At 45.8% G+C, this 24,737-nt stretch overlaps 1 protein-coding gene across 5 annotated transcripts in view; it reads right to left on the bottom strand.

Moving 5' to 3' along the window:
• CAPN10 (calpain 10) overlaps nucleotides 1-24,689 on the bottom strand; it is a 40,501-nt gene extending 15,812 nt beyond the window's left edge. For 2 of the 5 annotated variants that reach the window (XM_050963805.1, XM_050963808.1), the window contains exons 1-7: nucleotides 11,552-11,635; nucleotides 9,470-9,545; nucleotides 9,184-9,386; nucleotides 6,807-6,938; nucleotides 6,337-6,533; nucleotides 3,739-3,956; nucleotides 3,206-3,347 (exon numbers count right to left, since the gene is read on the bottom strand). In XM_050963805.1, coding sequence (XP_050819762.1) covers nucleotides 3,206-3,347; nucleotides 3,739-3,956; nucleotides 6,337-6,533; nucleotides 6,807-6,938; nucleotides 9,184-9,327 — 833 coding nt within the window. In that variant the 5' untranslated portion in view covers nucleotides 9,328-9,386; nucleotides 9,470-9,545; nucleotides 11,552-11,635. Of the gene's footprint in view, nucleotides 1-3,205; nucleotides 3,348-3,738; nucleotides 3,957-6,336; nucleotides 6,534-6,806; nucleotides 6,939-9,183; nucleotides 9,387-9,469; nucleotides 9,546-11,551; nucleotides 11,636-24,357 lie in introns of those variants that run through there. The other 3 variants (XM_050963806.1, XM_050963809.1, XM_050963810.1) reach the window with 3 other exon arrangements.
• Nucleotides 24,690-24,737: the final 48 nt, after the last annotated feature.

Raw genomic sequence — 24,737 nt, 5'->3', positions numbered from 1 at the left:
TGCCAATCCTGTGACCCCTGCCAGAGGGTGGGGAAGGCCCGGGACAAGGGGAAAGCGGCTTTGAGGCCTTTACCCATCATAGAAGAACCTTTCCAGAAGGTGGCCATGGACATAGTGGGACCTCTCAGCAAGATGACCCGGTCAGGGAAGAAATACATCCTGGTGGTGGTGGATTTTGCCACTCGCTACCCCGAGGCGGTGGCCTTGTCCTCTATCGAAGCAGACACAGTGGCAGATGCGCTGCTGACAATTTTCAGCCGGGTGGGGTTCCCCAAGGAGGTCTTAACGGACCAGGGGTCCAACTTCATGTCGGCCCTGCTCCGGTCCTTATGGCAGAAATGTGGGGTCCAGCACAACTGGGCCTCAGCGTATCACCCCCAGTCCAACGGGCTGGTAGAAAGGTTCAACGGGACGCTGAAGATGATGCTAAAAACATTTATGAACCAGCATCCGCAAGATTGGGACAAGTACTTACCTCACCTGCTGTTTGCGTACAGGGAGGTACCCCAGGAATCTACCGGGTTTTCACCTTTCGAACTGTTGTATGGAAGGCGGGTGAGGGGGCCCCTAGACCTGATGAGGGACGAATGGGAGGGGAAGGCCTCTCCCGAGGGAGAGTCAGTGGTGGAGTATGTCCTGACCTTCCGGGAAAGACTGGCCGAGCTCATGGGCCTGGCCAGGGAGAATCTGGCCCGAGCCCAGAGGAGGCAGAAGGTCTGGTATGACCGCACAGCACGAGCCCGTGCCTTCGCCACCGGGGATCAGGTGATGGTTCTTATCCCCGTGAGGAGAAACAAACTCCAGGCCGCCTGGGAAGGGCCCTTCAAGGTTATCAAGCAACTGAATGAGGTAAACTATGTGGTGGAGCTGTCAAACCGGGCACATCACCGTCGGGTGTACCATGTGAACATGATGAAACCATACTATGACAGGGGGAATGTGGTGTTGGCCGTGTGTGGACATTGGGAGGGGCAGGGAGATGACCCCTTAGTGGATCTATTCCCTGGGACAAAAGCTGGTTCCCCCCTGGAGGCGATTCCCCTCTCTGAGCAACTGACCCCGGGCCAGCACGCTGAGATCAGAGGGGTGCTGCATCTGTACCGACAGCTGTTTTCCAACCAGCCTGGACGCACTAATTTGACTGTCCACCGGGTGGAGACGGGGTCACACCCCCCTATAAGATGCTCCCCTTTTCGGGTCACTGGTAAAACTGCCCAGGATCTTGAAAGAGAGGTCAGGGACATGCTGGCTTTGGGGGTGATCCAGCCGTCTTCCAGCCCTTGGGCCTCGCCAGTAGTGCTGGTTCCCAAGAAGGATGGGTCAATCCGGTTCTGTGTGGACTATCGAAAGCTCAATGCCATCACCGTATCTGATGCCTACCCTATGCCCAGGCCTGACGAGCTCCTAGACAAGCTGGGAGGTGCACGGTACCTCACCACTATGGATCTTACCAAAGGCTACTGGCAAGTGCCGCTGGACGCAGATGCCAGGCTGAAATCGGCCTTTATCACCCCTCTGGGGCTCTATGAGTTTTTGACCCTGCCCTTCGGCCTCAAGGGAGCGCCGGCCACCTTCCAGCGCCTGGTGGATCAGCTACTGAGGGGGATGGAGAGTTTTGCCGTGGCGTATATTGACGACATCTGCGTCTTCAGCCAGACCTGGGAGGACCACGTGTCCCAGGTTAAACAAGTCCTGGACCGACTCCGGAAGGCTGGGTTAACAGTAAAGGCTGAGAAGTGCAAGGTGGGGATGGCTGAAGTATCTTACCTGGGCCATCGGGTGGGGAGCGGCTGCCTGAAGCCGGAACCAGCCAAGGTGGAGGTGATCAGAGACTGGCCTGCTCCCCAAACCAAAAAGCAGGTCCAGGCCTTTATTGGGATGGCGGGGTACTATCGAAGGTTCGTGCCCCACTTCAGTGCCATAGCCGGCCCCATCACTGAACTGTGCAAAAAGGGGAAGCCAGACAAGGTGATCTGGACTGAGCAGTGCCAGGAGGCTTTCCGGGCGCTGAAGGAGGCTCTGGTTAGCGACCCAGTTCTGGCAAACCCAGATTTTGACAAACCCTTTATGGTGTTCACCGATGCCTCAGACACGGGACTGGGGGCGGTGTTAATGCAGGAGGATGAAAAGGGGGAGAGACACCCTATCGTGTACCTGAGTAAGAAGCTGCTACCCCGGGAACAAAGCTACGCGGCCATCGAGAAGGAATGCCTGGCCATGGTGTGGGCCCTTAAGAAGCTAGAGCCATATCTCTTTGGGCGACACTTCACCGTGTACACCGACCACTCTCCCCTGACCTGGCTGCACCAGATAAAAGGAGCCAACGCCAAGCTCCTGAGGTGGAGCCTGCTCCTGCAGGACTATGACATGGACGTGGTCCATATGAAGGGAAGTGCCAACCTGACAGCGAATGCGTTGTCCCGGAGAGGGGACCCTGAACTTCCCCAGGTCACTGGGCAGAGTGACCCCGCTCAGTTCAGTCTCGAAGGGGGGAGAGATGTGATGCAGTAGGGACTGCCTGTGTGGGGAGTGGGAGAGCAGGGGAGGACTTTAGGAGATGGACGATGCCAGAGCCTGTAACCTGAGCTAGGTAAGGGAGGGGAAAGGTCAACACCTTTGCCCGGGAAGGGGACAAAGGAAGGGAGTGGCAGGAGGGAAGCAGTTTGAGTTTGGGCTTGGGGCTGTGTGGGTGGAATTCAGGGTATCCTAGCTAGGATCCAAGCACCCTGAAAGCCCAGAAGGACTCGGTGGAGGGGTCCTGACTGTGCCTGCAAGCTCTGCTGTAACCTGTGTTCCTGTTGTCCAATAAACCTTCTGTTTTACTGGCTGGCTGAGAGTCACTGTGGGTCCCAGGAAGAGGGGTGCAGGGCCGGACTCCCCCACACTCCGTGACAATAACCCATTTAAACTCCCACACCAAAAAACATATTTCCTATCAATGTATCATGTATTTGGAAATCTGGATTGCCAGACCCAAAGCTTCAAAAAATTAAGACCCACAAGAACCATGATGATATATGTTGAACTCATAAAAAAAGTTCTATGAAATAAGGCTACTGTACTCTACAACTCTTTTCTGTTGTAGCCTATTACGAATACTATTCTCTGTAATATACACACACACTTTGTGCTCAACACAATAAATATCTTCATCTTTATGGTAGTACCTTAAAAAGAGTATTCTAAATGAAAACAAGCAACTTACCCTTCCCTCCAGTGTCCTTTCCAACATCGCCTCCCCCAAGGGTTTCGTATCCGTAGCAAGATTATTTCCTTGCCCAAGACTCTGGAGAGATGAAGCATATCTGAGACAATAAAGGCATGAAATTCTCCCAGTTCACTCGCACCTGTGCAGGAAAGACAACCATCATTAGGAAGTAGAAAACTACCCAGGATTCTTTTTCAAGCCAAGAGGAAGTAAGCTCTCCATCCCATGTGAAAAAGATTCACTTTCTACTGAAGAAAGTTGCTACAAGTCCACTGCTCTGCCTGTGAACACAACGGATGAACATGCAACCCACATTGTACACAGAGACAAATAACTACCTGGTTTATGCATCTATGATTAGAAGAGTGAAGAGAAATGCTGATCACCAGAATCCCTAGAAATATGCTAGTTAGCTCTGAGTATCCACAGACCAGTGGCACTGAAGCACTACTTTCCCTTACTTTTTTCCTTTTACGGGAAGAGAGAGAGACACTTGCCATGTTTAAGAATCTCTGGAATGCTCATATTACCTTGCCTGGAGCTGAGGACTGAGCAACTTATCACACATCGTTCCTTCAGGTTCATCAGTCTCCTAAATATCATCTTCTCCAAAACTCTACCAGTCCTCTCTCTTTCCATGCTTCTTCCAGGGTCTTTTAGGGTCCATCTCTCAGCTAGACCTCCAGTCAAGTCAACTAAAGCATCTGCCACTTGCCCTGCCCATAACTGCTCATAAGACCCATGCACCCTATAAAAACAAAAAAGAAACAGTGGCACTTATTGCAAACTTTACTCCTAAAATGAACATCATTTTGTCTTTATTTTAATCACACATATGTCCCCACTGGGAGCCTGACGTTAGTATGACATAAAAGGTGCCACTGCAGCTATAGAATATTTAGGCCCTCAGACACCTCACGTATTCAACAAAGTATCTAGGTGACTGCTGGTGCCTCTGCTATGATTCTATGAGGTACCAGAGGACCTTGTCCAGATGGTGATGGGTTTGTATGACAGTTTCACGACAAGTGGACATACTTCAGTGTAACAGAGTGTTTTGAGGTGAAGTTTGGGCTCCACCAGAGTTCTGTGCTTAATCTATTACTACTCACAACTGTGACGGACTTCATAAGTAAGAAAATCCAAATGGAAGGTGGTCCAAAGTTGATATATGGAAACCATATTGCACTAATGGCCAACAGTGCAGAAGATTTGGTCCAGGAACAGGAAACTAACAAATTATGGCCTCAAAATGACTAAAGAAAAGACTGAAGTAATTTGGGTGATTCGCATGGGACCAAAATAGATTAATATTAACACTGAGGGCCAGCAACTAAATCAAGTTTCTGCATTCAAGTACTTTGGTGGCTGGTTAGAAGCAAACAGAGAAGTCAAAAGAGAACTGTGCATGAGACAAAACTGGCAAAGATAGGTGGTGTGATTTATGATAAGCATATGCCCAGACTACTTAAAAGACAACTATACAAAACTTTGGTAAGACCAGCTCTTCTCTACAGATCAGAGAAATGAGTGACCAAAGAGAAGCACTTGAGAAGACTTGAAGTCATTGAAATGAGCTGTTTGCGGGCAATGAAAGAGGTGACATTGCTGGAACACATGTGGAGTGATGACATCAGGAGTGAGAACAAGGTCTGCGGTATCAGACAGAAGCTGCAAGAGAGGAAGCCGAGATGGTATGGGTGTGTTTGAAGGACGTATAAGTGAATCTTTTTAAGGAGACATTTGGGACTAGAGTTCACAGGCTGCGAACAAGAGGATGGCCAAGAAAACTGTCAATAGACTGTTACAGGAGGATGGAGTAGATATGGAGTGAGCATTGGACCGGCAAACCTGGAAAGACTGATAGGCTACCTGATGGGAAAAGAGAAAGAAAAAGAAGAAGGTATCCAACTGCCTTACGGAAAGCTTGATACAATCCTTTCCGGAACAGAAACTGCACACTGCTTGTCATTTGCACCTCATCATCTCAGAATTTGTATCACCTTTCATGATGCACAATATACCTAGTAATGTTTAAAAAATAACATTTCTAACATACCTCTCCTTAATATTTTCTTTGTTTGCTAAACACAGTCAAACTAGTTTTTTCTCCCACCTGTTTTATTTTGTGGGATCAGGGAGGCTGTGTTATTATTTGCGGTAACTACAAAGCAGAGTGAATGAACACACTGAAAGAGTACTAAGCCAGATCTATAAAGTTTCTGTAAGAAATGGTCAAAACAATATTTAGTGGGCAAACCAACAATAAGAAGAAAAGGTTAATGTGCCAAAGGTGCCTTGACAGAAACATGTACCTTAACTTCAGCATATCTACAGCTGCTGGGTAACCTAACCCTAAAAGGTGTTTGTCCTCTGATGGGGGCTAAACAAACCCTTCTCTAAGATCTTGTAACAGTTTGGTGTTCACCTTATCCAAAGCATTTGGTTTCTGAACTGCTTTGTCAGTCTACACTGTATAGTGAACTGAGGACGTATTTTGCTGCTTGTTTTTTAAAACAATGGCCCCACTGTCAAACACAAAATAAAACAACAATAATAATAATAATATTCCAGGGTCCATAACTCCTGACAAAACCAGCAAATGAGTGACAAGGGATGGTTAAGCAGCAGTATGCAAGAGAGAAATATTCAGAGCCTGAGCCTGAGCTAACATAAATTGGTGTAGCTTCATTATTTCAGCGCAGCAACATATATTTTCAATAGCTAATCTGCCGCTGATGTCTACCTTAAATCTTCTCAAATAATGCAATGGGTCAAACTTTATTTCGATCTTACTAAGCTAGGTGATCTGCAGCTAGTAGCTAGCTGAGCAACACTGCACTCTATCAGCTTCTGGGTCATTATAAAAAAAAAAAACACTCTTATTTTTTCACAATTCCTTTCAGTAAGAAAATCACACCCTGTGTGAGGGCGGAACTGTATCTGGGTGATCCAGGATAAACTCTGGCAATTATCAGTCTATATACAGTGAAATATAAAGAGTTGAAGTCCTAGAGAGGGCTCTGGAAGCCCACATGGCAGGAATGAAATCCAAACAAAGCACTATGTAGAACATGTGCTAGTTATTATTGCAATTGAAATCGCCTCCTCCAGTGAAGTTCACATACTTAGCATAGACCTTTTCCAGTAAGGGAAGCCAAAACACATCTTCTGTCTGACACTGGGAGAAGCAGAGTTTACCCCCCAGGCAAGGCAGGCGATCATCAATGGTTACCTCCACCCAATGTCCAAATTGCCAGACCTGACAAGTGAAACAGCCTGTGTACGTCTCATCTGTCCAGCTGGGCTGACCTGGAGGGATTACCTGGAAGAAGACAAGACAATATTAGCAAAACCAAGACAAACAGGGACTTTCTTTTGAGGAAACCACCACTTGAAACATGGTCAATTCCAGCTATTCTACATCACAGCATAGATAGAAATAATGTGTCATAATATCAAAGAGTAAAGACAGAGCATCAGAATACGTTGTAGAAGTTTCATTGAGTTGGAAAAGGCCAGGGAAAAATAAAAATGTTAATGGAGCATACAGGAGAATCTGCGAGGAAACGGAACATTACAAGAAGCTGTTCTATACCTTAGTTAGCAGGTATTTACTCTTCTGCAAAGCAACACAGGCACACAGGAACCAACAATCTCCCAAAATCCCTTGCTTCACTTGCAGCTCCTGTGGATTGTCTGAAAACAATCGAGGAGCAGAACAAATTTCCTAAAATAAAGCAAACATTAAGGTTAAATCCTGCATGACAGTCTAAGCCAAACAAGTCTATGTTTTGTGGGTTCAGATGTCTCACAAGATGGTTAACACAATAAGAGGCCTTCCACCTTTCATTCCTGTTTGAATACAGCACAGGTTAACACTAACTGAGAGTTGTTACAGTATGACAACTATTCAGTAGGTGACCTATGTGAAACAAGTCTGGTGGGTCTCAGTCCACATCTTGGTAGCCAGATTCCATCATCAAGAATATATTACTATTGATAATCTCAGCAAAGAGACAAGAAGTGAATGAACAAAGAGAGAAATAACCCACTCCCTAGTTTGTTGTGCAGGTCACAGCTCACAAGCAAGGTTGACGTACATTAGCAGGGCAGCATGGGATGCAAGTTATGAAAGAATTCAGCATCCCAGTACAAAAAAACCCAAAACCCTTATCTGGCCAAGCAAAACTCAGTTTACCAATGTTAAACAAGCTATTGACCTAAATTGCAAAACAACCAATTAATCTGATACGATCATAGAATCATAGACTTTATGGTCAGAAGGAACCACTATGATCATCTAGTCTGACCTCCTGCACAACGCAGGCCACAGAATCTCACTCATTCCCTCCTGTATCAAACCTGTGTCTGACCCACTGAAGTCCTCAAATCATGGTTTAAAAACTTCAAGGTGCAGAGAATCTTCCAGCAATGTTGAAATTAAGAAATGGATCTCCCTTCATTTTTCTTGTAAACATTACAGCGAGCAGGAAATTGAATGAATTAGCCCTCCTGAGCTACTGCTTTGCAACTTTTCTGTTTGGCGAGCTGAGCCCCACACTGCACTCTGGAAAATATGCTTATTAGTTATTATTTGTTTTACTATATAGTCTAGAAGCCCCAGTCATGGACCAGGACCCAGTTGTGCTAGATGCTGTTCAAGCAAAGATTAAAAATGGTCCCTGCTGCAAAGAGCTGACAATCTAAACATACAACAAGAAACAGCAGATGGCTATAGAAGACAAGGGAGTACAAGGAAACAATGAGACACAACAGGCAGTGGTCCCAGCACACCAGCAGCTTGTCAGGTTTTTATCGTCAAAGGAAAGTAATTAGATAGCTCTGCGGTATTTATGGTGTGCTCCTCTCAAGCATGATGGGCAAGCCCAGGACAAGGCACAAAGGTGATAGTTTGAAAATTTAACAAATGGGCAATGGAGATTGGCATCGACACTTCAATACTGAGTGAGAGATGATTGGGGCGGGGGGAGTGCTAGGGCATAAAGGCCTTCAAAACTGAAGACAAGTAGCTTATGTTTGATGAGACAGAGAAATGGGAGCTAGTGGAGGGATTCAAAGAGAAGGGTGACCGTCAAAGCGACAAACTAGAAGAATAATCTTTGCAGCAGTGTTCTGAATGGATATGGGAGGGGCAAAATAGCATTTGTCAAGGCCAGGGAAAAGGATGTTGCTGTAACCAAGATGTGAGATGATGAAAGCCTGCATGAGAGTTCATCCATGTGGATGGACAGGGAAGACAGTATGTTTGAGATGCTGCACAGCAAGAATGGGCAAGATTTAGACACAGCCTCGATGTGAAGACCTACAGAGAGCCTGACCTGAAGATGACACCCAAGTTATGGTCCTGAGTGACAGGAAGTATGGTGGTGATGTCCACATTGACTGAGAAAGCTGAGGGGAAGGGAGAAGACTAAGAGCTCTGTTTTAGATACATTGAGTTTGAACTGATGGCTAGACATCCACAAGGAGACTTCAGAGAGATAGGCCAAGATCTTCGTCTGGACAGGAGACTGTTCTAGAATAGAGAGGTATACCTGTGAGTCTTCAGCATAGAGATGGTAGTTGAATTTGTGTTTGCAAATGAGATCATCCAGGGATAAAGTGTAGAGGAAGAAAAACGGGGAAAATAAACAATACTTTGTTTTTTAAGAAGGCCATCAAGTTATCATATTCACCACTAGCGACAGACTCCTAAAGGGAAGAATCACAGATGCCAAACTTAGTCAGACTTGCTGGGTAAACACATTTGACGCACGGAGTACTTTAGTCCAGGGCTCTCAAAGTAGCCAGAGATACAGTTAGCCCAGCAACCAGAACACACTATTTTTGTCATTTTTGTATTTCAGAATTATACAAAGAATTAGAAACAGTAACTGAACACTAAGCCATCTACTGGTTAATGGAAAGTCAAATGTTGTTAAACCATTAAGCTAACACATCCCAAAACTCACCTGAGGTCTCAGCCAGGAAATCTCCCCTCTGAATTGTGAGAGTGGGGTGGAATAGTTAAAAAAAAGGGAGGTGTCGCTTGCTGGAAATGTGGGGTCTTTGAAAAGATTTTGTTTTGTAGCTGACTGCACTCTGTCTCCCAGCATTTTCAACACAACTGTAGCTTTGTTGGCCTCTTCCAAGACTTTATGTTTCCAACTGAAATCTATAAATTAAAATGAACCAGGAATCATAACTTTGAGAGTGGGTGAGTGAGGCTGATAAACTCACAAGCGAAAAGTCACTAACCGTTTCCACTTAATTGCTTGAACCATATTAGCTGATATCTTATTCAAATCAGTTGTTGGCCCTGAAGAATCCAATACTGCAAAAAAAGAACACATCAAATGGTCTGAGTAGTTATTACTCCTGAGGGCATTCTGTGCCAGAAAAATAAAAATTCTGCACACAATATTTAAAAATTCTGCAAACTTTATTTGTCATCAAATAAATGCAGAGGCTCCAGCATGGCAGTGGGGAGCACAGGCCACTGGCTGTATGAAGGTGGGAGATCACCATGCAGCATCTCCATCCCCACACCCGGGACACAGTCTCAGTGGTGATGCTGAACCTGACACAGCACAAGGCCTGGGCCTACCCCAGAAACACCCTGTGGCCTTGCCCCTCTGAGCTAGGTGTGGGGCAGGCAGGCTCAACCAGGCAGGATCCAAGTGTGGAGGGGCTCAGTGTGGGGTGATAGGATTCTGTGTGGGACAATCTGGGTGCAGGCAGCTCAGTGGGTGGTCTATGTGTGAGGGGATTTGGATGCACAGAGGCTTGGGGGGGGAGGTGTCCGGGGACAATGGGACTCTGCAGGGGCTTCCAGGTGAAAGTGATTCAGGCTCAGCGGAGGGATCTGGGGGGCTCAGCAGGGGGATCTGGGTGCGGGAGGGAGTGGGGCTTGGTGGGGTGGGGGTCTGGGTGCAGCTATTTGGAGGTCAGTGGTGTGGTTGTCTGGATGTGGGTGTTTGAGTGCAGGGGTGGGGGGTTGAGTGCAGAGGGTCCGAATTCAGGGAGGATCCAGATGCGGGGTTGAGGTTCAGTGAGGTGGGGGGTCAGGTATGGAGGACTAAAGGGGTTCTGAGTGCACTGGGTGAGGCTTGGTGGGGTGTCTGGGTATGGGAGGTCCCAATACATGGGGGCTGGGGGAGCAACTCTCTGTACAGTGACCCCTCCTCCCACAGCTCAGGAGCGATGGGGGCAGGAAGCAGGGGAGGATGCTGAGCTTCCTGCAGCTGGGGGAGGTTTCTAGGGGTGAATCTGACACAGCCCCAGCCACTCCTTGCAGAAGAGGAGGAAATCCCGCCCTCTCCTAGCAGCTGATCCTGGCTCAGGGTAGGAGCCACTGGCTGGAGTGTCCCCAGCCCTGTGGTGATTTACTTCTCCATGGCTGCTTTGGTTGCCTGAAATGATTTACCTGTGCAGCTATGGAGTGGTGTGTGACTGCTCTTGCCGCTTTCCTTTGCTTCCCTGTCAGAAAGTCATTTTTCTGCAGGGAACCAAAAGAAATCTGCGGGGGACATGAATTCTGCGCACACGCAGCGGCGCAAAATTCCCCCAGGAGTAAGTTATGCCAGTGCAGCCTGACACCTTCCTCTCATGTAAGTAATCTCACCATTAACTGACAGGCCAAGCTAGACAGAAGTATGAAATAGAGATAAACCTCACTGTGAGTACAGACACCTGCTATTGCTCAGAATATGATCTCACAAGGTATTTGGAGCAATACCCACTCCCCTCTCAGTCATACCCTGTTAATCCCTAGCCAGATACCTCCCCAAAGTTTTTCTACTAAAACTTCTAAGACCCTTCCCCAACAGACCCAAGCTTCACAGTCCCCCCTCAGACCAGTCCATCCATACACATTCCCCAGAGACCTGTCTAGATTTCTTACAGTGACCCTCACAACTGCCCTCCCAGATCCCTCCCAGATGCTTCCCTCTCAGAACCCTCCCTCCATCCCTCCCACTCAGACTCTTCACCCCCCCTACACTTGCCTTAACCCCTCCCTAAATCCCACCCTCTCCCCCTCAGCCGCTCTCAGGCACCTGCTCCCCCCCTCCCCCCCCATAGCCGCTCCCAGGCACCTGTCCCCCCCCGACCCCTCTCCCCAGCCGCTCCCAGGCACCTGTCCCCCCCCCAACCGCCCCCCTCAGCCGCTCCCAGGCACCTGTCGTCCCCCCCCAGCCGCTCCCAGGCACTTCCCCCCGACCCCCCCCCCAACAGACCATTCACCTCCCCCTCCCTTCAGGGTTCCCTTCCCACAAACCCAGCGCCCCGCCCCGGGCTCTCAGCTCCCGTCCCGGGACCCAGCCGCTGCGGACCCGTTACCTTGGCTACGTTTGGCCCGCTCTACCCGGTCCAGAGACAGCCGACTGGCCCACCGGCCAACCAGGAGCAAGGACCGGAGCACGTGACAGCGTACAACCAATTATAACCCCTCTAAGCAGAGACGCCTGATCCTAGCTCCCCAAGAGGGGGCCCACGAACTACCGCTCCCAGCATCCACTGCGCGGCAGAGTACAGCCCCCAGCATGCATTGCCAGTGGGCGCGCGCTCTCTCCCCCTTTCCCCCCTTACACGTGGGGGACAGGGAGTGCTGAGGTTCAGGGCCTCTGCAGCTGCCTCTTGTGAAATGGTTCCAGTTCCAGGTGCAGGGAGCCTTTGTGCTGGAGAAGAGGGAGTAGGGGAAGGGGGAATGGGAGGTCCTACAGGCTGGGGGGAGTTTATGGGAGGCAGAGTCAGCCCAGGGTCCTGTCACCTTTGGACCCTGCTGAACAGATTCCGAACTGGCCCAGAAATACAGGCAGCCGACCTCTACCCTCGGGGGCTGCACAACGACCTGCTCTGTCAATGCAGCCTGCGTTGGCCAATGAGCGTCAACTAACCGGAGTTCATGGTGGCCTTGGGGCCCTTTATTCTGCTGATTAAGCTGCTGTCGAGCGAGTCGGCCAGCACTGCAAACACTAGAAGAAGGTGTCAAAGGGGAGCCAGCTTGCCAGCCCAGGACACCAACTACAGCAGCTACTCTGAGTCCCTCTACCATCAAACCCTCTTCAGTCACGTGGCCATCTCTGGCGTATTTATTTTTTTCTCCCACAAGTGACATGATTTCAGCCTGGGCTGCAGCCAGCCTCACCCTGGCAGCAAAAGCTCCTGCCCTCTAGTGACTCTGATCCCGCTACTTGGGGCAGAATGACCTATTGAAGCTGCTGCAGGCAGCACTTTCTCCCCCTCTCCTCAGCAACTCGAAGCCATTCTGGTGAGGAGGAATAGAAGGAGCTAAAGAGACCACCAGCTTAGGGGGCTCCATCTCCCCCTCCCTTTCCCCTCTGTGAGCAATGGGAATGGGATAGTGGTTTTGCTTCGCCTGTTTCTCCCTTTGCACAACCTCACCTGGGAAGGAGCAGAGGGGGGTTGAGAGCCCCTGGACCTGCCCCCTCCCCACCTCAGGCTCCAAGATGAAGACTGTGCTTGACAGGACTGGGATTCTCTAAAATAAGGGAGAGAGAGCTTTCTCAGGGGCTGGCTTGAGACTGTGGATTGAACTCCCCCAAGAACTAAGGACCATCACAAACCTCACCACCTTCTGCTCCAAGTGCAGGCATGTTTCTTTGGCCGGCCTTCTCTAACAGAAATACATAACACTTTTTTAAAATAAAACCTATACAAACAAGACACTAGTGCACATAATTCCCCCTGCTGCCCCACCCACAGACACACCTGTCCCTCGGGGAGAGGATGAGAGAATAAATCACTCATGACAGATATTGGTCATGTGGTATAATAGATTACTGGAAGGTGCTCAGATACTACAGTGATAAGCAGCTATAAGACCCTGAATAGAAGCATAGACCAGACCATCACGTTGGACAAAGACATCTGACAGGGACATCAGATACAAAAGTAACTCTGTAGCCAATGAGGAATAGGCGAGAAATGACAGCTGAACTAGATCAGGGACTGACTGAAATGACAGAGGTTAATTCCATAAAAGTTATAAGGTATCATACATGCGGGTTAAACGGCACTGGGTACACAAACCAAAAAAAACCCTAAATATATATCGATGTGAGAAACCGGAACACAGAAATAGGTGAACATCAACACCTGGCAATGGAAGAAGACCCAAACATAAAAAACGGTCACCCACCTTTCGTAACTGTTCTTTGAGATGCGTTGCTCATGTCCATTCTATTCTAGGTGTGCACACAGCCGGCAGAGATTTTTGTTTTAGCGGGATCTGTAGAGCCAGCTACAGCACCCCCTGGAGTGCCGCACTCATGCTGCGGTATATCAGGAGCCACTGGTCCTGAACCCTCTCAGTTCCTTCTTGCTGACAACCCCAACAGAGGGGCAGGAGGGCGGGTAATGGAATGGACGTGAGCAACACATCTTGAAGAACAACAGTTGTGAAAGGCAGGTAACCGTTTTTTCTTCTTTGAGTGCTTGCTCATGTTGATTCATAGAATCATAGACTTTAAGGTCAGAAGGGACCATTATGATCATCTAGTCTGACCTCCTGCATAACGCAGGCCACAGAATCTCACCCACCCACTCCTGTATCAAACCTGTGCATGAGCCACTGAAGTCCTCAAATCATGGTTTAAAGACTTCAAGGTGCAGAGAATCTTCCAACAAGTGACTCGTGCTGCACAGGAAGGCGAAAACCCCCCAGGGCTTCCGTCAATCTGCCCCGGAGAAAAATTCCTTCCCAACCCCAAATATGGCAATCAGCTAAATCCTGAGCATGTGGGCAAGACTCACCAGTCAGACACCCAGGAAAGAATTCCCTGTAGTAACTCAGATTCTATTCTAGTTGACTCACAAGCAGTATCAATGGAAGTGGGCTCAGAGTTCACCGTCATGCCCAAATAAATCTGTTAATATTTATGGTGCCACCGGACTCCTCATTTTTATGGATACAGACTAACACGGCTACCCCTCTGATACTTGGAAGTAACACAGTTCCATAGAATCTAATGAGAGAACATTTCTTAATAGAAAGGATCATACAACTTCTGTTACATATTATACAAATGAAAATATATTAGTAAGATTATTAGACTAGCATCCTGGTCAGAAAAAAATATATTGACAGCACAATGTTGAGAGTGATCCAAGAGGCAACTAAGGCTACCAAAATTTCCTCCATGTAAATTGGTCAAGTGTCACAACACAGCAGGGTTAAAAGAAGGTTGCTTCTTGGAGCAGCTTGTTCCACAGCACACAAGATGAGGAGCTGTTCTCAACTTAGTCTGTTTTCAGTGGGTTTGACCTGCAGTCATGAAAGTTAAAAGCTCCTTCCTGAACCAAACTTGAATGAAACTAAAATCGTGTCAGCCTTTCCGTTAGGTTGACCTGTGTGCCATGATCTGCCACACAGAGTTGTGCTATTAGATGGTGATCCTTCTGTAGAAATTGACTAGAGTCCGTCTGTTACAATATACAATGCAATGAATGTATTTCATGTATCCCTTTTGTTCCTATTCACTCTTTTCTTGAGTTTCTTCTTTCAGATGTTATGCCGGGTTAAGATCAAATCCTGAGCCCAGCCTAAATAGATGAGCTGGACAGGGTAGAGTAGGGGGAGTGGGTAGGTGAGAAAAAGCTTCCCCCCAAGGTCAGAGTTGCTGTGGAGCCATTCCCAGTATTGCCAACCTCGAGCCATAGGCGCGAACTCCGAGGGTGTTCTGGGGCTCAAGCACCCACAGGGAAAAATTAGTGGGTGCTTTGCACCCATCTGCAGCCAAGCTCCCCTCACCCACCGCCCCTCCCCTGAGCATGCCGCATCCCTGCTCCTTCGCCTACCTCCCAGTTTCCTGCCCAGCAGTCACCAAACAGCAGTTTGGCAGCATTAGCATGCTCTGGGGGGTGGGAGGGAGCAGGAACATGGCACGCTCGGGGAGGAGATGGGGCTAGGGATTTGGGGAAGGAGTTGGAATGGGGGTAGGGAAGGGCTGGGCAGGGGCAGGGCCTCATGAGAGGGGTGGAGTGGGGGTGGGGTCAGGGACAGATTGGGGGGGTCAAGCACCCACAGGAAAGAGGGGAAGTCGGGGCCTATGATGAGTGTTGAGCACTCAGGAACCAGAGCTTGAGTGTGGAATGTGATATGTTCTATGCTGCTACCAACTTCCACCCTTGGGCAGGCAGTTTGTTTATAAACGGAGGCAGGGTGATTAAGATAACAAAAGGCTTGTCATTAAATTAAATTAAATTAAGCATCCTTAGATGATCCAGAAAGCATGCCCAGGCACTCCAGTTAAAAGATAGGAAACAAAGGGTAGGAACAAAGGGTCCATTTTCAGAATGGAGAGAGGTAAATAGTGGTGTCTCCAGGGGTCTGTACTGGGACCAGTGCTGTTCAACACATTCATAAATGATCTGCAAAAAGGGGTGGACACTGAGGTGGCAAAGTGTGCAGATGATACAAAATTACTCGATAGTTAAGTCCAAAACAGACTGCAAAGAGTTACAAATGGACCTCACAAAACTGGATGACTTGGCAACAAAATGGCAGATGAAGTTCAATGTTAAATGCAAACTAATGCACATGGCAAAATATAATCCCAAGTATACATACAAAATGATGGTGCCTAAATTAGCTGTTACCCATCAAGAAAGAGATCTTGGAGTCATTTGCAATACTCTGGAAGCACTATGTTTCCAGAGTACTGCAAATTTATAAGAATCCTTCTCATTGTGTCTATATCATCCTGAACTCATTCTCCGTCTTCAGAAGACTTAAAAATTATCTTGAGTCATCAATGGGACAGACACAACTGAATAATGTAGCTGTCCTTAGCATGCATCAAGACAATACCAGGGAACTAGATGTAAATAAGTTTGCTGACAATTTCATCCAGAAAGCTACAGTGAGACATAATGTCTTTAAACTGAGATGTTAATGAAGACAGCTTGTAGGTGATTGAAATGATTTTAATATACTGTAATTCATGATAATGTAATTATGTAGTTCATAACAACTGAATCATTATTAAAATAGTAAAGATACCAACGATAGACATATTTAATAACTACAATATGAAAGAAGTGTATAAATATGCTGAAAATAGCCCTCCCCCCCCAACACACACACTTCTTCAAAAGCACCCACTGGCAAAAACAAAAATCAGCACCTATGTCTTAAGCATTCGAAAATCATGAGTTAGGCCCCAAAATATCATGAAACGGGCTTTAAAATCATGATATTTTTAAAAAATCATAAATGTTGGGTTTTTAATGGCCTAGTTTCTGAGCCTTTTCATTATAGTTGGGTCATGTTTTCAAGCCTCTCTCTCCAATAACAAGGTTAGAAACTACATTTGTTTGTTTTTTGGTTAATGAAAGTGGAGATTCTCATAGAATACCATGACTCCAGGAGGTGGAGCTTTAACACATAAATCAGACATTTTGTGAGACCCTGGCACTTTGGAAGGTCGGCACCTGTGCCCTCTTTTTGCTCAGAGGCAGGAATTTACTCTTTCCCAGATATGCTTGTCTATACTACACTCCAATTCCCCCAAGAAGGCAAATACATCCTGTCCCAATGAGGAACCCTGTTTCCCAAATTCAGATTAATTTTCCAAGAAGCACTTGCTTCATCAACATCAGTTCTGCGTACGGAAGACGTGCGCTCACGGCAATATGCAAGTTAAAAAAAGACCTGAGGAACCAGATCCAGCCCGCAGGCCATAGTTTGCCCACCCCGATCTAGCCAAACATCCCAGACTTGCACTTGACAGAATGCATTCCAGTAGTAATTGCTCCCTTTTTAACCTCGTAATATGTGCACTTGAAAAGACAAGGGGCCCCCTTCTGGCCAGTTCATGAACTACAGGGACTGGAAATGCAAGAATGCTCCATTGCAATATATTGACTGGCTCCAGCAGAGGAAGGACAGCACAGTGCCAGAGTGAATTTCTTTTCTGCCGCAGGAAGCATGAGTCTTAGGGCCATCAAATAATCCTGAAAATGTCATCTTGAACGTCCTGTCTCAAGAGTGAACGTGCTTGCATGAGCAGGTTTGGGGTTGTTTTTTTTCATTTGCGGCAGATATGAAGTAAAGTGGTAATTAAGAAGTAGGAAAGATCCTGAGCAGCAGCAGTTACCTTGGAAAATATACTTGAGTACGAGAAATAAATATTTGAGGTTAAGGTTTATGACTGAGTGTTAGGCAAGAACTGCTGAGCCAGCACTCTGATCTCAGCTTCATCAAACAATGCAGAATGGAGCTAGTTAAACAGAGCTTTGCTTAATTTGTGGATGGAGGAGAGCTGGAAGACTAATTAAGCCAAAGGGCTGAGGCTAGAAATAGGCACAGGAAGGAAGTGTGTGTGTGTGGGGGGGAACAGACAGCAGGGGGAAGAGAGAGATTGCCCTTCCCTGCTTGCTGCAGGAGCTGCAGGCTCCCTAAGACTGCTGGAGCAGAGCCATATATAGTGTGAAGGAGGTGAGTATCCACATTGCAAATAAATTACACAAGGTGTTTGACCAGCGCAAGATTCTCTGAGCAGTTTGTCAACCACAGCACAGGGTGGGATGAGAGAAGCCCTCAAATCTGACCACTAATTTGGCTAACTGCAACCATCAAATTGCAGGTACACTTTGGATTAATGAGCTTGTGTTCCCCAATGTCTCTGTCCCAGTCACACAAAATCCTTCAAAGTCCCAGTAAAGACACTTAACATATGCTAATAAATCAGGAAAACATTTATGACTCTTGAAAAAGATTCAGTTCTAAAATCTGGCTCATCCATCAGTTGCAATGAGACTGTAAGGTTCTAGAGAGAGGATCACCCCAGCTAGTATTTCAGGCTCAGCTTAGGAAGTTGGAAATGGAATCTCTGAATCAGTGAGGCAAAGACGAAAAGATTCATGCTGGCCCCAGACTCCCCTGAAAAATACATCATCCGAGAAAAAACACAAAGCTGAAGGGTTCACACGTGACGCATCTGTAAAGAAATAATGACATACACTGATGTGCGTGCACTCTCCACGCACCGGGTTTATTTAATAAAGCGCTCAATGTTCAAGCCCGCTGCCTTCAGACTCCCATCTATTCGGAGGCTGTTGTAACTCAGAGCAGTGCAGCTGGCAAGCGCCTTCCCTCCAGCTGTGTCTACTGTAATCTTCCTCTGATGCTGTGCTACAATAACACTCCCTCCTTGGGCTACAACCATTACAGACTTCACCAACGCCGCAGGTGCCTAACAATAAATGGAGGAAATGTTTGGGTTGGTTTTTTTAAATGATAATAAAGAATTCATAGATAAGCTACTAGTAACCTTGTGAAAAGGAAAATGGAAGAAAAATATTTCCCTCTGGGAAACAAACAGCAAAAAACTGCAGCGAGAACAACTCAACTGGAGAGAATAGTTCAAGCTGTTACTGACCACTACTCCTCAGCATCAACTAGAGGAGGTACAGGTCATTTGTGGGTGCTGTGGCTTAACAGCCCAGAATTTTAGATATGAAGCATTGTGAACAGAGTAATGTGCTGGCAGCAGGAGCCCAAGAGTTGGTATCAGAGATCAAGAATAACAGGTAAGTAATAGATAGAAACGATTATTCTTGTTTTAGTCCCAAATTTAGGCTTGCACAGAGCTAAGATAAAATGGCATCAATACACGTTACGGATAGTTGTATCTATGGAAAGGGGAATAAAGGCTTCTTTCTCCACAAACTTTCCATCTGCATCCAGGAAACTGGGTTGAAGACAGAAGGGTTCGAGTCTTCCCAGCGTCGCTGATCAAACGTCACACAATTCATATTCAAGATCACCACAGTAATTTAAAAAGCAGAAGGGAAGATCTATCTGAAATCAGTACTTAGTACAGAGTCAGAGCTCTCCTACAAAGGAAGAGCTAGGATGAAGAATTCACCCTTTTGTAATGGTCAGTCTCTGAAATACTATGCTGTCCTGCAGGAATAGAATAGGACATGAAAAATATCTCTTCTCAATCCTAGTACTGCTGCTGCAAGGTATCAGGGTTTTGACTGGGAATTCATATCTGAAATCTGTCTGGGTATGCGGCAAGACATACTGTAGTGTAGACTACATCTGAATAGAGTATCTCATGGACCACCTCTCCTCCCATTAGTAGTCACCTGACCACCTATAGTAACTAAAGTGATTGCTTACGTAGAAGTGGAATACTAGAAACAATGCAGATTAGCTATCTTCATACAGTTAGCAGCTGGAAACGGGGCCAGCCAGCAATACGCAATGAACTGTCTCTCTGCTGACCAGCAGCAGCTGCTCCACAGACGGGAGTCTGCAAACCTCTGAGCTAACAGGATAATTGAATTAGATGCATCAGTCTCTGTAGCAGTAGAATTTTTCATAATGTGCATTAAAAGGCTCAAATTCCTAGAACGGCCGAGTTAAAAACAGTTTTTGGTGCCAAACACGGTAATGAGATTCAAACAGGTTTTGACAGGAAATTTTCTGCGGTTGAGTATTTGTTAGAAGTGATATTAAAAGGTACTAAGGATCTGCAGAGAATCATCTGTCTATCTGAACTGCAGTGGAGGCAGAAATAACACAAGTGAGCTCTTCGTTGGGTAGATCCTACCTGGCACCAGCATCTCATGGGATTGACCTGCCTCCAGAATTCCAAGTTCAATCTGAAGAGCTTCATTCTTGATCTATGAACCTGCCTGGAAATTTTGTATGTGAGCGGGAGGGAACATCACCAAATTTCAGATTTTTTCTAGCTGCTCTCACATGATCTTGAAACAAGAATAAAGATTTTAAAAAAGCCAAACTCTACCCACTACTTACTTTGGGAATTAGGTAACCATGAAACTGGACGTTGCCATGGCGCCCTGTTGGTGTGATGTTGGCAGGTAGAATTATAGTATAAAACAACCTGGGAAATCCCATGCTAACTGCCACTTTTGCACTAACCTAACTGCCAAATGTTAAATGGCCCAGCCTTCAGCTCTCATGAGAAATACACTTTAAATTCAGTCTCTCAAGCAATTAATAATTAGCCCAGAGATAGATGTATGTTCTACGTTGGTATTAGACAGATTATTCCTGGTTTATCTTTCCTGTTCCTCCTCCTTTTACGTAGTAGAAGAAGCCAAAATTTCAGCACAAACATCATTTCACGCATAGACTTCTTTTGGCAAAAGACAACACACAGAGAATAACTGGGACATGTTCTTCCTCCTTCCAGAAAAATTCTACACTGAGATTGATCGTGACACTGGCCAGTCTTTCCCACGCTGCTTGGAGGTCCTTCATATTACCTGTCTTGCACTTCATGATGTTTCAGCAGAAAGAGCAGTGCCCAATGGAGAATGGTTTCAGCGCCAGCCAAAAATAAAAAAAAAGCTATCAAAACATAAACCAGGTTCTCTTCAAAGAACGTGCTGTCAGCTCCATCCTGCATTGGTTGATAGAGAACATGCCAGCCACATGCATCTGTGCAAAAGGTTTGCAAAGATCAAAGCCATGGGGACTATTGTGTGGAAGCTATTAACTTCAATACACCAGAGCTTGGAACCTCCCACATCAAGAATCGCTGAGAGAGCTGCAAGTTACTAGGGAGAGCAGAAATGGTTAGATAGCCCTCAGCCCTCTCCCTGCTCACCCATAAAAGTCCAACTAAACTACATGCAGGAAGAGGAGGTCAGACTTGCACCCAGAAATCAACTAATGGCTTTCCTACAAATAATAAATAATTATAATACCACCACCATTCTTATATAGCATTTTTCATCAGTAGATCTAGTGAAAGTGCTTTACAAAGGAGGGTCAGTATCATTAGCCTCATTTTACACATGGGGAAACTGAGGCACAGAAAGGGGACGTGTCTCCACTCCCCTTGAATCTCTAAATATTTCCTTTTTTTTTTAGTTTTCAATAAGATTTCACAATCCAGATGAGGCTGTTAGTCCACCAAGCCCAGTATCCTGCCTCTGGCAGTTTCCAATAGCCAATGCTTCATAAAAGGGAAAAAAAATTCCCGACCGAGTTGGAAGAATATCTTTCAAGATGACTGGCTGACCCCATGGAGCATGAAACCCAGTCGTCACCATTTAACTGGCTAAATATTATTGGGCACAAATTATCCCTCTTTTATTTTCAGTCCTCCCACAACACACTCAATCTTGCCCTTAATTTTCACCCCAGAAAAGTTACAGGCGGCAGGTCCAGCACAGCCAGCCTTGTCAATGTCATCAGCAGTTCCAGTCCTGGCAGTCTCTAGGGTGAAAGCTCTCCTATTTACCAGAGTGAGATCATCTATTTCATTCAGCAGTCCATGTCAATTGAGCAGCTCCTCTAGGTCATCGCTCTCCAAGTGGCAGCTGATCTGTTCCCTCACAAATCGCTTGACCGCCTCCCAGTTACAGGAAATCCTCTGATGTTGCCCTGGGCCGATTTCCATGAGGAATGCGAAGGCATTGCACAGCTCCAAAAAAATCCAGAGAAGTTTAAAAGCTATTATTGGCAGATTTACAGTGGTATCTTATTGCAATAGGAAGTAGGCAGCTGCATAACAGATATTTATTGGGTAAAAGCATAACCTCACATTGCCGTCCCCAAACAAGTTTATTTGGTATGACATTCCCTCACTACTCACACTAATTCCTGAATGGCAAATTGATACTCAAAGGCTTCTACCAGGTGGGCTATCTCTTATAGCACTCCAGTGCAGGGCTAGAATATTCCACACCACGGCCAGGCTGTGCACCACTTTGGAAGCGCTGCTTTCAGATAATTGAAAAGCCGACGAATGACCTGCCAGGGCCTGAATGCAAGATCATCTCAGTCACAAACGGTACCAAGGCTAACCCCCAATACTTCAGAAAAGAGTCACTATGTCTCATGATGGAAGTGCAGACCAACTGAACATGAGTCTCACTATTTCCAGCAGTGACATAAGACAAAGCAAGAAGATGCTGGAGCTCAGATGTGGAGTGCACATTCACATGCAACGTAATGAACAAGTTATAACAAAAGTATAATACTATGTACATCATGTAGGATGCAGCTGTAATGGACTCTAAAATGAAGGGTAGTTCAGTCATATGGTTTGAGCATAGGCCTGCTAAACCCAGGGTTGAGAGTTCAATCCTTGAGGGGGCCATTTAGGGATCTGGGACAAAAATCTGTCTGGGGATTTGTCCTGCTTTGAGAAGGGGGTTGGACTAGATGACCTCCTGAGGTCCCTTCCAACCCTGGTATTCTATGATTCTATGATATTATTTGAAAGCACCAGGATCTCAACAAGGAAGCTGTTCTTCAAAGACAAAGGCTTGAATTAAAACGTAACAACTCTTTGGCAAACCTTGGGATTCTACCACATCAGCTGCTCTACATACCATGATGCAAAAACTAAAATCACAATTCATAAAAATCTTGTGTGACCAGGGGAATCAATGACCACAAACAGGAGAGAAAGCTGGGTTGTTAAAGAAATTGTCTGGATATTTGAAAGTATAGAACAACAAGGGAGACTTTACCCTGAAGGAGAAAAAACCAATAAAGAATCCTGTTTCATCTCCTGCTTGCACTCAGAGCCTCCCATCCATTTCTGTAGACTCTTCCAACAGGTCTAGAAACCATTGGTTAAAGCAATTTCCAAAGACAATGGCACAATCACATTTGAGGTAGCTTTATTTATCATTAAATGGAGATCAACAAGCTGTGGTTACCAAAAAGCCTGGATCTCCTTATTTATAATGATCAATACATTTCCTGCCCCACCAACTTGTAAAGAATCACAAAAGCAGGAAATCCAGAAATAAAAGTGCCAACTCATCCACACCTCATCTTTATTAAACCATATAAAATATGAACCCCTGCAGAGTGACCTTTGCCGTGGGACAAGAGACGATAGTGCCAGGTATCTTCCCGGTGCTTGTAGATTACACTCATACCCTTTAACCTTATTCTGATTCAGTGTTTAAAAAAATGCCAAAGCAACATTGTGTCATTAGAAGTCGGTAACTTCAGAGCCAAGGTCTCACCAGGTGGGATGGCCCTTTAAGGGAGTTCGATTTTGTCATAAACATATAGCTAAGGGTAGCATAAAATCCCTCCTTTACCTGTAAGGGATTAATCAGTTCCATTAACCTAGTTGGCACCTGACCAGAAGGATCAATGGCAAAAGAAGATACTTTCAAATCTGGTGGGGGGAAAGGGAGGGAAGGAAGGTTTTGTTTGTGCTTCCTTTGTGTGTTCCCTCGAGACAAAGAGAGAGACCAAGCAAGTAATCCAGCTCCTACTGAAACGATACATCTAAAATTACAAAAATTGTAAGTAATAGCAAGGAAATGTGTTAGATTATCTTTTGTTTTAGCTTGTGAATTTTCCCTATGCTAAGAAGGAGGTTTAGTCCTGTTTTGTAACTTTGAAATTGAGCCTTGAGGGGGATCCTCTGTGTTTTAAATCCTGTGTTATGCAGGAGGTCAGGCTAGATGATCATAATGGTTTCTTCTGGCCTTAAAATACATGAACAGAGACATGTAAAACAAGTATCACTAGATTTATAAAGGATTTAAAATGTCAGAGCCGGAGATGGCCTGAAGATTTTCTTATTTTGTATCAGCAAAAGGAAAGTTTACCAGCCACAAATGTGTTTCCATTTTTTTTATCCCTTTGCAATAAACAGAAATGAACCCCAGAAAAAACACTTCTATGAATATTCAAGGCAGCCACCAGACCCTATAATAGGGCTGACCATGGCCTAGAACATTGAGACCATACCCATTGGAATTGTTTGGCGTGCCAGAGATAGGATAGGACCCTCATAGAGCACTAGTCTCCCTCCTGCTATGTCTACATAAGGATTGTGTGAGTATGCCTAGGACATGACACTGGACATAAAATTAATATTGCATTACTGTTACACTCTTGTTTGGATCAGAACTTGTGTGTGTTTACTAACCTTGTTAATAAAACGATTGAAAGCTTAGAATATTTTTCTTAAGCGTGACTGTTGTAACCATGCATTTCAGGGTTTCCAATTTAACTGTAATTCTAATAACTCTGGATCTGGCCTAGGAACTGAAACCGGTCAAACCTCAGAATGTTAATTAGGGATTGTTAAATTATTAATACACAATAAATGGATCAGGCAACAATTTCAATATACTGTAATATAATAGATAACATTTACCTTAGACTGTGGACTTTTCCCTCTCTCCGAGGCTCATGCCATGTTTTTGCCAGACAGCTCTAACGCAGCTTCTCAAATCCAGGTGTGCAGTGCATCTTTTCAGCGAATAATAAAACAAAGACAACACACTCTGCCTGTTCTTCCATCTGTTTAGACTATGCTACCAATTTTCATTAAAAATTGCAGAGCACTTGGATGGGCGCAAAGGACAAAAATAGTCCCCCTATATTATGATTTGAAAAATTCTTGTTTAGTCTATTTCCCATAGATTTCTTCTGCACTTCCTACACAATTGTGTGCCTCTCTCTCACACACTTTACTCCCCACTCCTCTTTCCAACCATGATCCCTTGTCTTGTTTCCTCTCAAGTTAACAGTACA

The sequence above is a fragment of the Gopherus flavomarginatus genome, chromosome 8 (assembly GCF_025201925.1).
Source record: "Gopherus flavomarginatus isolate rGopFla2 chromosome 8, rGopFla2.mat.asm, whole genome shotgun sequence".
Lineage (NCBI taxonomy): Eukaryota > Metazoa > Chordata > Testudines > Testudinidae > Gopherus > Gopherus flavomarginatus.
This window is presented reverse-complemented; position numbering and strand designations above follow the sequence as displayed.